This window comes from Cyprinus carpio, chromosome B14, assembly GCF_018340385.1.
Source record: "Cyprinus carpio isolate SPL01 chromosome B14, ASM1834038v1, whole genome shotgun sequence".
NCBI lineage: Eukaryota > Metazoa > Chordata > Actinopteri > Cypriniformes > Cyprinidae > Cyprinus > Cyprinus carpio.
The window spans coordinates 21,435,625-21,448,313 of NC_056610.1; the positions used below are offsets into that span (position 1 = coordinate 21,435,625).

The 12,689-nt window shown below is 34.2% G+C and overlaps 1 protein-coding gene across 4 annotated transcripts in view; it reads right to left on the reverse strand.

Annotated features, from left to right (window-relative positions):
* Positions 1-7,539: 7,539 nt before the first annotated feature.
* Positions 7,540-12,689, reverse strand: part of LOC109086573 (kelch-like protein 4) — a 35,717-nt gene continuing 30,567 nt past the window's right edge. For all 4 annotated transcript variants that reach the window (XM_042738557.1, XM_042738554.1, XM_042738555.1 and 1 more), the window contains 3 exons: positions 10,582-10,794; positions 9,689-9,860; positions 7,540-8,306 (listed from right to left, as the gene is read on the reverse strand). In XM_042738557.1, coding sequence (XP_042594491.1) covers positions 8,247-8,306; positions 9,689-9,860; positions 10,582-10,794 — 445 coding nt within the window. In that variant the 3' untranslated portion in view covers positions 7,540-8,246. The remainder of the gene's footprint in view (positions 8,307-9,688; positions 9,861-10,581; positions 10,795-12,689) is intronic.

Sequence of the window (12,689 nt, forward strand, 5' to 3'; positions counted from 1 at the left end):
GACACTTAACTAACTACTGTTTAATGTTACAGATCCCTGAGACCCCACAAAAAAAAAGAAAAAGAAAAAGAAAATAAAATAAAAAATTCTTATTTTTTTTCCATTATTAATATTTAAAAATTCTCAAATCAAGATACATTTACATGAAATTGTGTAAAGCTTTAAAAAAGAAAAGAAAAGAAAAGAAAAGAAAAGAAAAGAAAAGAAAAGAAAAGAAAAGAAAAGAAAAGAAAGGTGCTTAAAAGGTGCTTAAAACAAGAAAAAAAAAAACATGTCTGTTAGTGGGGTTCCATTAAGTTTATTTTACTTCCTTGTTGTTGTTGTTTTTTTTTTATTATTATTTTTTTATTATTATTATTTAACATTTTAACATCTTAACATGCTTATCTAAATTTTAAAAATGTTTTTATTCTATTTAATTTCCCATTTGTATTTATAATATTCAGCGTTAAATTTCCCATTTGTATTTATAATATTCAGCGTTATATTCAATGTGTGTATGTGTGTAGTATGTAAAATTTTATTCATTTCCTTTAAGGCTTAACATCTCATGTTGCTTCTCAAGCATTCTTGATTTAGGAATGCTTAGATGTTTGTAACGGAAAACAAAACAAAAAATTAGAAAATAAGTTTATGTAGTGCAGTAATGATATAATCATTTTAAAGCTAACCTCTAATCGTCCCATCAGTTTCTTGTATTATATTCCTCTTAACAAGGAGACATATTCATAGAAGCTCTAACTCTTATTTTTATGTGTTGTATTTCTGAAAATGTCTGTGGGGTCATTTTTATTTTTTTAAAGATTATACTATTTAGTTTAAACAGTTGTAGCTTATTTATTTAGTAATATATTCAGTCTATTTTTTAATGCCTAACAGTAGACCGTTCCAGTATGTTTTGCTAAACTTTAGTAATGGTGGATGTGAACGCAGATCACTTCTTAGCTGAATTTCTTGTTTTACATTATGGAGAACCTTTAGATAGTGAAAACCCACTGAATGGACTGCCTTAACAAAAGTCACTGAACTTTACCATTTCCAGTTCTGAATATCCACACAATGATGTAAAGCTTGTTAAACGCATTAAAAAAGGCGGGTTGGGAAAGACGTTTCAAGGCTGAGTTTAAAGAGAATCTGCCTTCTCAGATTTTCAAGCTGAAGGCTACACTACAGTATGTCAACTTATGCAAAGCACCATAGCGCTCCTGTGAAATGCACGGTAAGATCAAATTAATCTTTTGAAGTTGTTAACAGCGATAGGCTGAAATCCAGACTCAGGTGCAGTATGTGCTGCCGTGGGCAGGCCTGCTGGCGGTGCGTATGAGCTTTGGGCTTACACGCTGTGAAGCAGTTTCCCACAGTGATACCCAGGTACAAAGCGATCCAAAAGTGATTAAATTAACTCAGTGTGCTGCAGTACTTATGTCCCTTGGCTGGCAGCTATAGACTACGACCCAAAGGTTAAGCACTGCCACCTCTGCCCTGCTTTCTGTGATTATCCTCTGAATATTTGGGGCCATTGGCTATTGTGAATAACTGTAAGTGACCTGCTTTGCATCTGAATGCGCAGGTGTACACTGTACTGTGCTTATGAGGTTGGGTGCGATTCTACCGGAGCAGATTGCACCAAAATGCCAGTAGGACTATAAAGTGTTGTGGTCCTGTGGTTTGATATGATTTATGATTAAATTTCGTTAGATAAGAGTGATAATGATCTTTCTGTTTGCTGAGCTGTTTTGGTGCCTTGTTTAGCACAGTGCCCTTTTATTGAGGCATTTCAACACTTAGTGGAAAATAACTCCAGAATAACAGAATATCTCTGGGAATTGACAAGGAACTAGACTAACCCAGCCTGAGGTCTTTTTAGAACAGTTAAGCATTGCGGGTAACCGTTTATTCAGCAAAGTAATGGCCTGGAACTTTAATTGTCATGGGTAGTTCATCTTCACCAACAAAAGCAGCTAACAATGAAGTCTCGGTAGAATGCCTACTTTTTGCCTAAACTGGTGGTGATTAAGCTCTCTCTACTTTTTGCAGCTGTGCGGTGCAAAAGAACAGCTCAAGGGCTTTCACGTGTTGATCTATCAACAGATTCAATCATTTTTATGAGATTTAACTAGTATTTACTTCTGGCTTTGTTTAACCTTCAGTGTCTTTAACAAAAACATTAAAAAAAAAAAAAAAGGTTCAATTGTTTCATTATTTACTCACCATTATGTTGTTTTAAATCCGTATGACTACTTGCTTACTGTTACTGAACACAAACTGAGAATTTTTTTTTTTTTTTTTTTTTTTTTGCAGAATGCACTGTATTGTCTTATTTGTCATGTACTTACAATCAATGTAGACTTTCAAGCTTCAGAAAGGCTGCAAAGGCACTATAAAATCATCATGAAAGTAATTCATAGACTATATTAAGAAGTCTTCTAAAGGCATGCAATAAGACAGAGTGAAGAGCAGACTCCGTTAAAGTTGTTTTTCACAGAAAGTATTGACATCCATAGCTCTCCTTGACGCATTTATGAGAGATTCATGACCAAATTTGGTTTACAAAACATAATCTAAATTATTCCCAGCTTAAAATCATTCACTCACTGGAGCAGAAGATTAACGGTGAATAACAATTAAGTCTACAACAAACTTTTTTCGACAATTTTGAATTGTTGACGTTGTCGATAATGTCGACTAATCGTTTCAGCCCTAATAACAATTGAATCTTATGAAGCTCATGAGTTGTATGGACCACATTTAAAAAACGTTTTAATACTTTCATGGTGATTTTGCATCCTTTTTTGAAAACTTGAATCTCCGGGTTGCTATTAATTTCAATAGCATGAAAAAATGACTAGTACATTCTTCATAATATCTCCTTTTGTGTTGCACAGAAAACAAAAAAAAAAAAGAAAAAAACATCATACAGTAAAGAACATCAAATACTGACAGAATTTTCATTTTTGAGTGAACTGTTCCTTTAAAAGTAAGATATTGTAAAACTCTTATTCAAGCTATTTATATTTAGTTTGCTCTGAAAATGTGAGATATGTTGTATTTGCACTCAGTTTGTCACTGTTCCTAAAACTGGAGTCAGACAGCAGATGAATTTAGAAGGGTGTTTAATTAATAATCATGATGCAGCCTGGGGAGCATTTCTGATGTAACTGCAGCATATTATTTACTAGCGTTGCGAAAGTTCTTAGAAGTGTTTAGGGTGTTAAACTTGGCCTTATGTCTGATAGACTTTTGTCATATGCATTTCACATTTTCACTCCTCCGTTTTTGCCCTGTTTTCTCTTTGCTTGAGCTCCTGAGAGGACATTAAAAGACAATCAGTATTTCCAGACAAGGTTGATGTATTTCTTTTCTTTGTGCACTCCTCGCTGAAGTGTGATTAATTCTGTGTTCCCATTCTTCCCTGGTTCAGATGTTACAGATGATTAGAAATGCCTCCCAAAACAAAGTCCACTGCGATTTATACACGAGGTTTCCTGCAGGTAATTTCGATATGCTTGTCATTCATACCTCTGTTAAAAGTTCACTTACGAGCTTGTCTGGGAAATTGGCATTCATATTTGTGGAGGTTCAGCCCTCTTGTGTTTGTAATAGTGACTCGGTGTGTGTAGTCGCTGAATTACAGAATGTCTCCCTTGGAAGTTGAAGCCCATTAAAATGATAGATTGCACTGTGTCGTAGTTTATGCTTAGGGACAGTTTACACCCACAAAGCAGTCTAATTGCATTCATTCCGGTGAAAAATCCACAAACGTTGAAACTGGGCTCTCAGGCGAGTTGGCAGCAGTCTACCTGACATCAGAAGACTGCCTTTGAGGGAGAAGAACGAAAATGTAAATTCTGACAATGAAAAGACAGGGTCTATATCATCTGAAGTCAGTGGACAGGCCTACCGTGCATAATTTCAAAGACGGCACAAAGCCGGTACAAGCAAGCGATGGATGGGTTCATTTCCTCTTCTCTAAAGCTTGTTGATCTGCACGTTCCTCCCTGTCATATCTTGTTAAAATGAATGACAATCAGTGCATCATTTCAGCCTCTGAGACAAAGTCTCTACCTCCCATTGCAAGCTCCGAACATCTGACGAACATCACGTATGAATAGCAATTAAGACATTTTCAAATGAGGCGACTCTGGCACAGCAGTTCTTCTTTCTCTGCCTCTTCCCTCTCTTGCCATATCACTTCTGACATGTTTGACAGCAATTACTATCTTTTTTCATATGCAGGCCTACACAGTATATACAATCATATACACTGTATTGTTGCTTTATTTGTATTTTCTGTTTGCCTTGAGATTCCAGCATATAAATAACCTCCCAAGTTATTTTTGTTGTCGAAGAGTTGTAGTATTTGTTGTAGGGACAAAATGTAATATTCAAATGCTAGAAAAAAAAGATGTATTTTGACATACAATCACTGCATACTGAACAAATATGCATCTGCTGGTCCAATAGATTATTCGTCTCCTCAGCAGAACTATTAGGATCTTTCCCTCAAGTTCCATACCAGTCAATAAAAGGCAAAGAAAAGAAAAAAGTATGCTCTGTTTTTCTGAAACCATAACACAGGTTTTTGTGAGGAAACAGGCCAGTTTTCAAGTTATCAGTTTAGACTTTTTTCTTAGTTTTATTTTATTTTTGTCATAGTTTGCGGGGTTTGACTGACTAGACACTAAACTATCTTTCTATATCAAAAGCTGCATAATGATTATTCCAAATTTTTGGTTTCTTGAAGAAAAGAAGCAGCAGACAGGTTTTGAACAACATGCTGGTGGGTAAATAATGACAGAATTTTCTTTTTTTTGGTGAATAGTTGGAATTCAAAGCATCTTAGTGGCTGTCTTTCAATTCATTATCCATTCACAGACTTTAAAGATGTAGCGTGATTTGTCATAGTAGCAGGATTCTTTTTTTTTTTACATATATAATTTCTTTATATTTCATCAGCCTGGCCTAATAATTATGCAGCATTATTATCTCAATTACTTGCCCTTGACCTAGTTGATGCAAGTTGACATTTATTGTTCATAGCAGGGATAGAGAACTGGCCTTTTGAATTTTTTTTTTTTTTTTTTTTTTCTAATGGGACTAAAAGTGCAACAGCACCATCTGCTGTAAACACACAAATTATGCATACGCATCAAAATGTATAGCCATGTTCTTCAGAGCCGGGTTTAGTCTGTCTCACTGTAAGTCATTGCAAGGTCTGCTGCAACTTTTACTGGATGGAGTCCAGGCTGTCGTGTTTATATTGAATTCTTATTTGAGCTCTGCAATCAGTATGCAAAGTAATTTGATGGTCCGGGTGATATCGACAGGAGCGTAGATTACTTTTATGTAATGTCCAGCAAAATCACACTTGCAGTTTTATTGCAAGATGAAATGAATGTGTGCTGAACATTTTGTGACAGATCATTATAAAGTTTTGTGATTTCAGAAAGCTGAAGCTTAATTGTTCTAATTATAAATTCTTCAATGATAATAAAACAGATGAAATGCTGCGAGTGGATATATATTTCCTTCATTCAGAGGTCTTGGCATTGATTTCTCAGTTCCAGCGTGGATGAAGCAGACACAGCTTTCAATGAGGCCATGAACCGGAGGTCAGGTAATTTCTTTCAGGCTTTTCAGATATTGCCATTTCCAACATCTGGTGAGACTGAAGCAACACCTGCAGTCTTTTTGCCCTTTTGCACTCCCTTTCCACCCGTCTTCTGATGTGCTGCGGCAATTGAGTCGCATTAATAATCAATTTTTATTCCCTTTGAAATGTTCAGTCTTTGTTTTGCTCTTGCTCTGTTGGAGAACAAAGACTATAATTGCAATCTATCCATTTTATCAGATACAATCTGGCTTTGGACATCACTCTGTCCTTTCGCATCACTTTCATCTTGTGACATTTCAGACTATCAGCAAATAACACATTAATTTTTTAAAGGTTACACTGCAACAATTCAGGGTCTTTTTTCTAGACTTGAACCTCCTAGGTCTCTGGGTCTGTTTGATTGAAGTGCTATTGGCTCTTTTCATTTCATATCGATTCAGTTATATCCTTCATGTAGAATAATGATTCTCCTCGTGTACTAGATTTATTGACCTCTGTAGTAATCTTGCTGTTATTGTTATATTTTGACTTCTAATCCATAATGTTTAGCATAAACAAATTAGCCACGTTGGTAACATGTTGATTTTATTGCCGATGGCTAGTGATACAAAGTGACTCGAGTCAATGGTCGTATTTATATTTTCAAACGGAATTAGTTATTAGTTTTGTAGAGGTTGCAAGACATCCACAGCTGAGATGATATGCATCCAATGCTGTACAAGAGACAACCACTGGAGGCCACTGGAGTATTAAAAAAATAAAAATAAAGGGCTTGAAACAGCATATGCATGACATGCAGTGCCTGTTCAGATGGTATAAGACACAGAAATACTCAGAAAAAAGAATAGCTTTTTTATTTCTTCAGCATGCGATATAAAACAATGAAAAATTCAATGAAAGCATTTCTGTATTACAAATGTGTCACACTAGTAAACTTATTCTTGATCAGCATGTTACATTCCAGTTTAGTCAAACAAGTAATAAAACATGTTTATGGCAAGTGAATATCAGTACATCACAAAGCAAGAATTCAGATAACGGTTTTAATGACTGACTTTGACATCATGGTTAAAGACCCTTTGAAATCAACTTATCTATATGTTAGCGTACTTGTAAACTCAGATATACACAATCTTTTCAACCACATAGTATCTTTTTTTTCCTGTTACAAACATTCTAATTATCACAGAAGAACTGGGATAAAAATTTTATTTTGGGGATATAAACACTGATGTGTAGTATTCAAAATAGAGTTAAATCATCTTTTGAAAAAGTAACTTTGCACTTCAAATAAAGATTGTATTATTACATCAATACACCAGTAGGTGGCAACAAGTGACTGTTACAAAATGTATTCAGCCTTGAATCATTCATTCAAGAGATTTGTTCAAAAACACTCATTTAATAATGTAATTTAATAATAAAACAATTAAAAAGTAATTGAATCAGTCATTCAAACTCATTAAAAAAAATAAAAAAAAATAAAAAATATATATATATATATTTCCTTTTTTTTAAATAGACTGCAGTAATCAACATTTTGTCAACACTACTAGCAAATATACATGTTATTTTGTTGTAGCTGTCTATTCAAAATCACTGGAGAATCATGAACTCTGTTTTTAAACAAAACAATCATGGCTGTGACAAATCTAAAGCCTATTAATATGAAAAAAAAAAAAGGGATGAGCCCTTTGATATATCCCACCCCAACTTCTGGTTCATATAATTTGTCAACACAAAACTTAATTCATCAGGTGATTTCACAGGGTCTTTAAAATATTTAATAATGGCATTCAAACATAGAAGTAGCATGCCAGGACAGTTTGAGAATAAATTACACAGGACCAGGGACTATGTACAATACAGATTACAAAACTTTTACATAAAGGTGAAATATCAATATGATATAATAATATATTTTCTACTGTAAACCTTATTACCAATTTAATAATGACTTACCGATACGTGCTAATTACTTTAAGGTTTTTTTCTGTTTTTTTTTTTTTTTTTCTACTTCATAGACAATTTCTTAAAGTAGTTTCGTGCTGAAGCTAGTCTCAGACCAAAAAAAATGTATTCAGATGAGAACTGCATGAGTGTGAGTCCACAAATATTTTAGATAAACCAGAGTGTTCTGTTGCAAGCGTACAGCTGGAAGTATTCACAGTGGTCCTTTAAAATAATTTATCTAAGATCAAAATACATTTCCCACAAAATTGCACAAGTAAACAAGTATGCTGCTGATTTTAAAATTACATTAGATTTTCATATAGTTAGAAATAAGAATGTCAAAAATGTGATGAGGTTAACAACATGTAAATATTAAAATGAAAAATTGTAACACAAATTCTGTTTGGATACATTTTCAAAAGTATTCTTTTAATATAAAACGTCTCATATAATTAAGTAAAATCTTATAAGCATAATTTTTTCCCTTTTATTCCAGTCTGTAATAGTGCTGAATATCTAAGCGAAAAACAGAATGAACTGCACACGGCTGTCTAAATCTATTGAGATGAATCCAGTGTTGACGATAGCTTTGATGAGCTTTGTGTACTGCGTGAAAAGAGCATTCCAAGTGTTGCCATCGCAGGCCTCGTCTTGAGATCACAGTTCAGACTCTGAGCCTTCAAGGCAGTTTCACGACCACCACACATGCCCCCGCCCTCCCGATGTTTAGAGGGACCTCCTAGAATAACAAGAGACAGAGGTTAATGACCAGTGTCCAACCGCAGCAAATTCCCTCCTCCGCAGCTCTCTCAGTCACACTCAGTCTAACAGGTAATCTAACGAAAGAGAGCACAAGACGGAGCCATGGGAAGCTGAGACAGGAGGCAAACTAGACTTGAATAGAGTGTTTGTAACTCAGGCTGGCTAAGGAAAGAGCGTTTAACCTCATGGCTTTCAATGCCATTGTGACACAGTGGAAAACAGATGAATGGCAGGAAATGCTTGCACTTCCCGTTCACAGACGTACATCATCCAAACATTCACAAACCTCACTAACCTTTCCCGAGTAAAGTTACATGGATTTATCTTTTGATGCTATGACAATGTAACATCAAAAACCTTAAATTGCACAAAAACTTTTTTATCAGAGCAACTTCTTCTATTAACACCTGTGTATTATTTGAGCTGTATTGTAAGTGTTTTTATAAAATTATAAGCTTCACACTTTAAAATCTTCCATATAACTGGTCCCATTTAGCTGTATTGTAACAGTAACCTCATTTCTTGACTTTTTATTGATTGATTGAATATATCTTTAAAGCAGTGGTTTTAAACCAGGGCCAACTAAGATTACTTAAAATCAGTGTTTGAATTGAGGGGATGCTGGGGGACTCCTGTAAGCATTCCTGAATTAAATTTTGTGTTTTTAAAAAATCAGTTGAGCACATGATTCAATTACCCATTCATAAAGTCATTGGTCACTTGCTTAATTTTCTTAATGAATCAGTCCTTTTGAATGAATCAAATGATTCAATGACTCACCGATTAAGATGAGTAAGGCATTGAGTCACCGCCTACTAGTGGTTTTAGTTTCATATTTAAAAAGAAAAATTCCTAATCATTTCATATTAATGAGTCAAAACACATTAGAGGTTGAGTCAAATCATGGCTTTAACATATTCAATTTTAATTGCAGTGTAACTGCCTTGTTATTTTTGAGCCACTTAAAATTATTTTAAAAAATTTCTTAAAATTATTTTAAATAAGATCAAAACCAGTTTCTTATTTTAATTCAGGCTTTCCAATATCTTTAAAAATCTGGATATATGAGGAAGCCAAATTTTAAAAGTGTGATTTCTATAATGGAATGGTAAATTAATCAAAACTCCATGGGCATTTCTATAATGTGTATATATAAAAGTCCTGACAAGCTCTAAAATATTTAATAAAGTAGAAATTGTGCATAGAAACATCTAAAAAATATCTAATTCTTCTCCAGTTAATCACAAACAACTGGAAAATCCATGGGGCGTTTGAACATTGTTGTGGACAATGGGGCCCTCGGAGCCAAAAATGCTGAAGCACTACTTTAAAGGCAGCCTGATTTGAAGATGGACTCACCTCAGTCCATTCATTGTTCTGTGCATCATAGGACTCGACACTGTTTAAGTAGGTCTGACCGTCATATCCTCCGACCGCATATAACCTGTCTCCCAGCAGACACACCCCCACTGCATCCCGAGGGACGCTCAGAGAGGACACTGTGGTCCACGTATCTGTTTTGGGGTCATACCTGTAAATTCAGAACAGAACATATGAGAGACAGAACAAAACAGTATAAACCTGTGCAAGCACTTTCAATACAAGCCACTGGATAAAATGCGAGATAATTGCATAGAGAGGTTAAACAGCAGCCAGTCTGTAATCTAGACGATGGAAAATGCCTTGAAAGCACAAGGACTATGATTATCATCCCAAACAATGAAATCTATTGTGTTTTCAGCATACAGAGTAATAACAGAGTAATGAGTTGAAGAAGGTTCTGACGGCTATTGTTCATTAATTAGGATGTATTTTTGCTCTTTATATTTCAGTTATTATTCATTTGGCCTTTTCCCTCAAGTACTTACAGCTATTTGGTCACCTTTTACTGGAAGATATTTTTTGTTGTTGTAGATGTTTGTTGTTGTCAAATTGTAATGGGAAACATTACTGTATTTTTGATCAATTAAATGCAGTCTTGGTGAGCTTTACATTTTAATTATTACAAACTTTAGGCTGTATTTCAGATCATCACCAGCAGGGGGCATCTAACACCAGATTACTGAATTACTTTGGCTAACAGTTTCACAATGGAGTAATGTGTGTCCAGATTTGCAAATAAGCATGCAAATTACAGTACTTGGCACCCATAACTATTTGCCAAGACTCACAGTCTGCTTTTGTGGGGTGTTGTTGAGGTTATGATTAGGTGTTGGATTTTTCTTCGCAGATGCTGTGCTGTGGCAGCTTACCTCTCCACAGAGTCAGAGAGACGTGAGCAATGGTTTGAAGCTGGAGCATCATGTCCCCCGACTGCATACAAGAAACTGTTATATGTGGCCACGCCCACTCCTCCCCTCCTCTTTGACATGGGTGCACACATACTCCATTTATTGGTGTGAGGATCAAAACATTCCATCGATCGCAGACAGGAGCTTCCATCACGACCGCCAACAGCGAACAACCTGTAAATAAATAAAGGTTTCACCTTTTCACAACATATTTAACTTCCATTCTGTGATTTATATCAGAGTAATTTTGATCATGAAAGTTGCCATGTACTTTGTTGGAGCAATCTTAAAAAAAGTTTTAAAGCCTGATTTTAGCTAAAGCAGCAAAAGGTTTTAAATTTTTGTATTTTTTTGGTAATTTAAAATATGTTATGCAAAATGTATAGTAAAACAATAGATTTGGAGATAAACAAAGCATGCGGGATCTATACACAAGTACATTATTATTTAGGCAGAAATATTTTGGCAGGGGTCATTGCCAGAATCGCTGCTGAGAAAACTAGCTTTGGCCAGCCCTGAATGAGTTTACATTCATTATAGAGTATTATTCCCCTCCTGCATCACCACAGGCACAAGTGTCAGAAATAAAGTTTATTTTTTAAGAGGTATTATTTATAAAGTGGCATGAAATCAAAATGTAGCTTATTTATTTTCTTAATTTGTGGTACTGGTCTTATTGTGAACAATTTATCTGGGCATTTTACTTTGGGATCTTTAAGCAAAATGTTGTTACTTGCTCTTGGGATATGCTTACTTGACATCTATGACATATGCAAGGCCACGCTGCAGTTAAGCAAATTGCATTGAGATCCTGTATGCACCACTGACATTTCAACCAGTCAACAATTTATAAATAAAAAACCTATTCTAGTTTTTTTCTTGTTTGTTTCTCTGTTTCACTCAAATATATTTCACAATATGATGGTAAAATTGGTAACGACACGTATTTATAAAAAAAAATATATATATATACTAAAAAAGCAATTCTTTTTATTGATTATTTTTGTATTATTTGAGTTTAAAACCACTAATTTTCTTACCTGAAAAGAGAATTACAGTATATAGATAAAATTAATTATTTGTGGAATAACTCTAGGTTTGCGCACTCCTGGAGGTCCAAGAAATACTGCAGAAATATATATAAAATATCTTAAAAATATTCAAAATGTTTTTCTAAAGATTGTGGTCAAAAGAAATAACTTCCATTATCGGATTAATTTTATAAGGCATGAAAACACCATTAAATGAAAGTAGAGCAGGGCAATATGGCCCAAAATAAAACAGCATGATAAACTGTTTCATATCAGACAATATTGATAATTATCACGATAATTATCAATATTGTCCCAAAATAAAAATTTCAAAATACATTAAGTATAAATGCACAAACACTACAGCTGAATCAAAACAAAACATCAAAATCGAGTTGACCGTAGTAGTAGCTTGAGTTGGGATGCACATAAATTTATGTTCATTATCGAAAACAGTAACATATGTAAAACAATTAACAACCTCATTTTTATATGGCGAAATTTGAATATAAATACTGTTCAATTTTCTTTTTCTTTTTTTTAATTAACCATTGGTTTTCCATAGTAGCATATGCATTTAGATCATGATAACCAGTAAAAACCGCACATGCAGAACCTCAATACCATGGTAAAAATGTAACTACAATATATGGTTTCTGTAGTATTTGTATGTAAAACAGTAGTCTAAATGCATTTAGTATTTAAATGCACAAACACTATAGTTTAATCGTAAAAAATACTGGAATTATATTCCATTACTACTTTAATGTCTATTATAAAATTCGATATGAATATCCCACATTTCTGCCACAATGCCATGCTGTAGTTATTGTTACTACAGTAAATTCTACAGCTTGCTGAGCTTTTCTGTATCGAACAGTTATCTTTTTTTATGAAAATTATATCTTTATAATCGTTGTTATCAATTTATCGCCCAGACATAAACGAAAGTAAATCTCTGTCTGTTGGACTGGAATACATTGATGTGAAGACACTTGGACATGGCCAAGATAAAAAAGGCAGTTAATTGAGAAACTA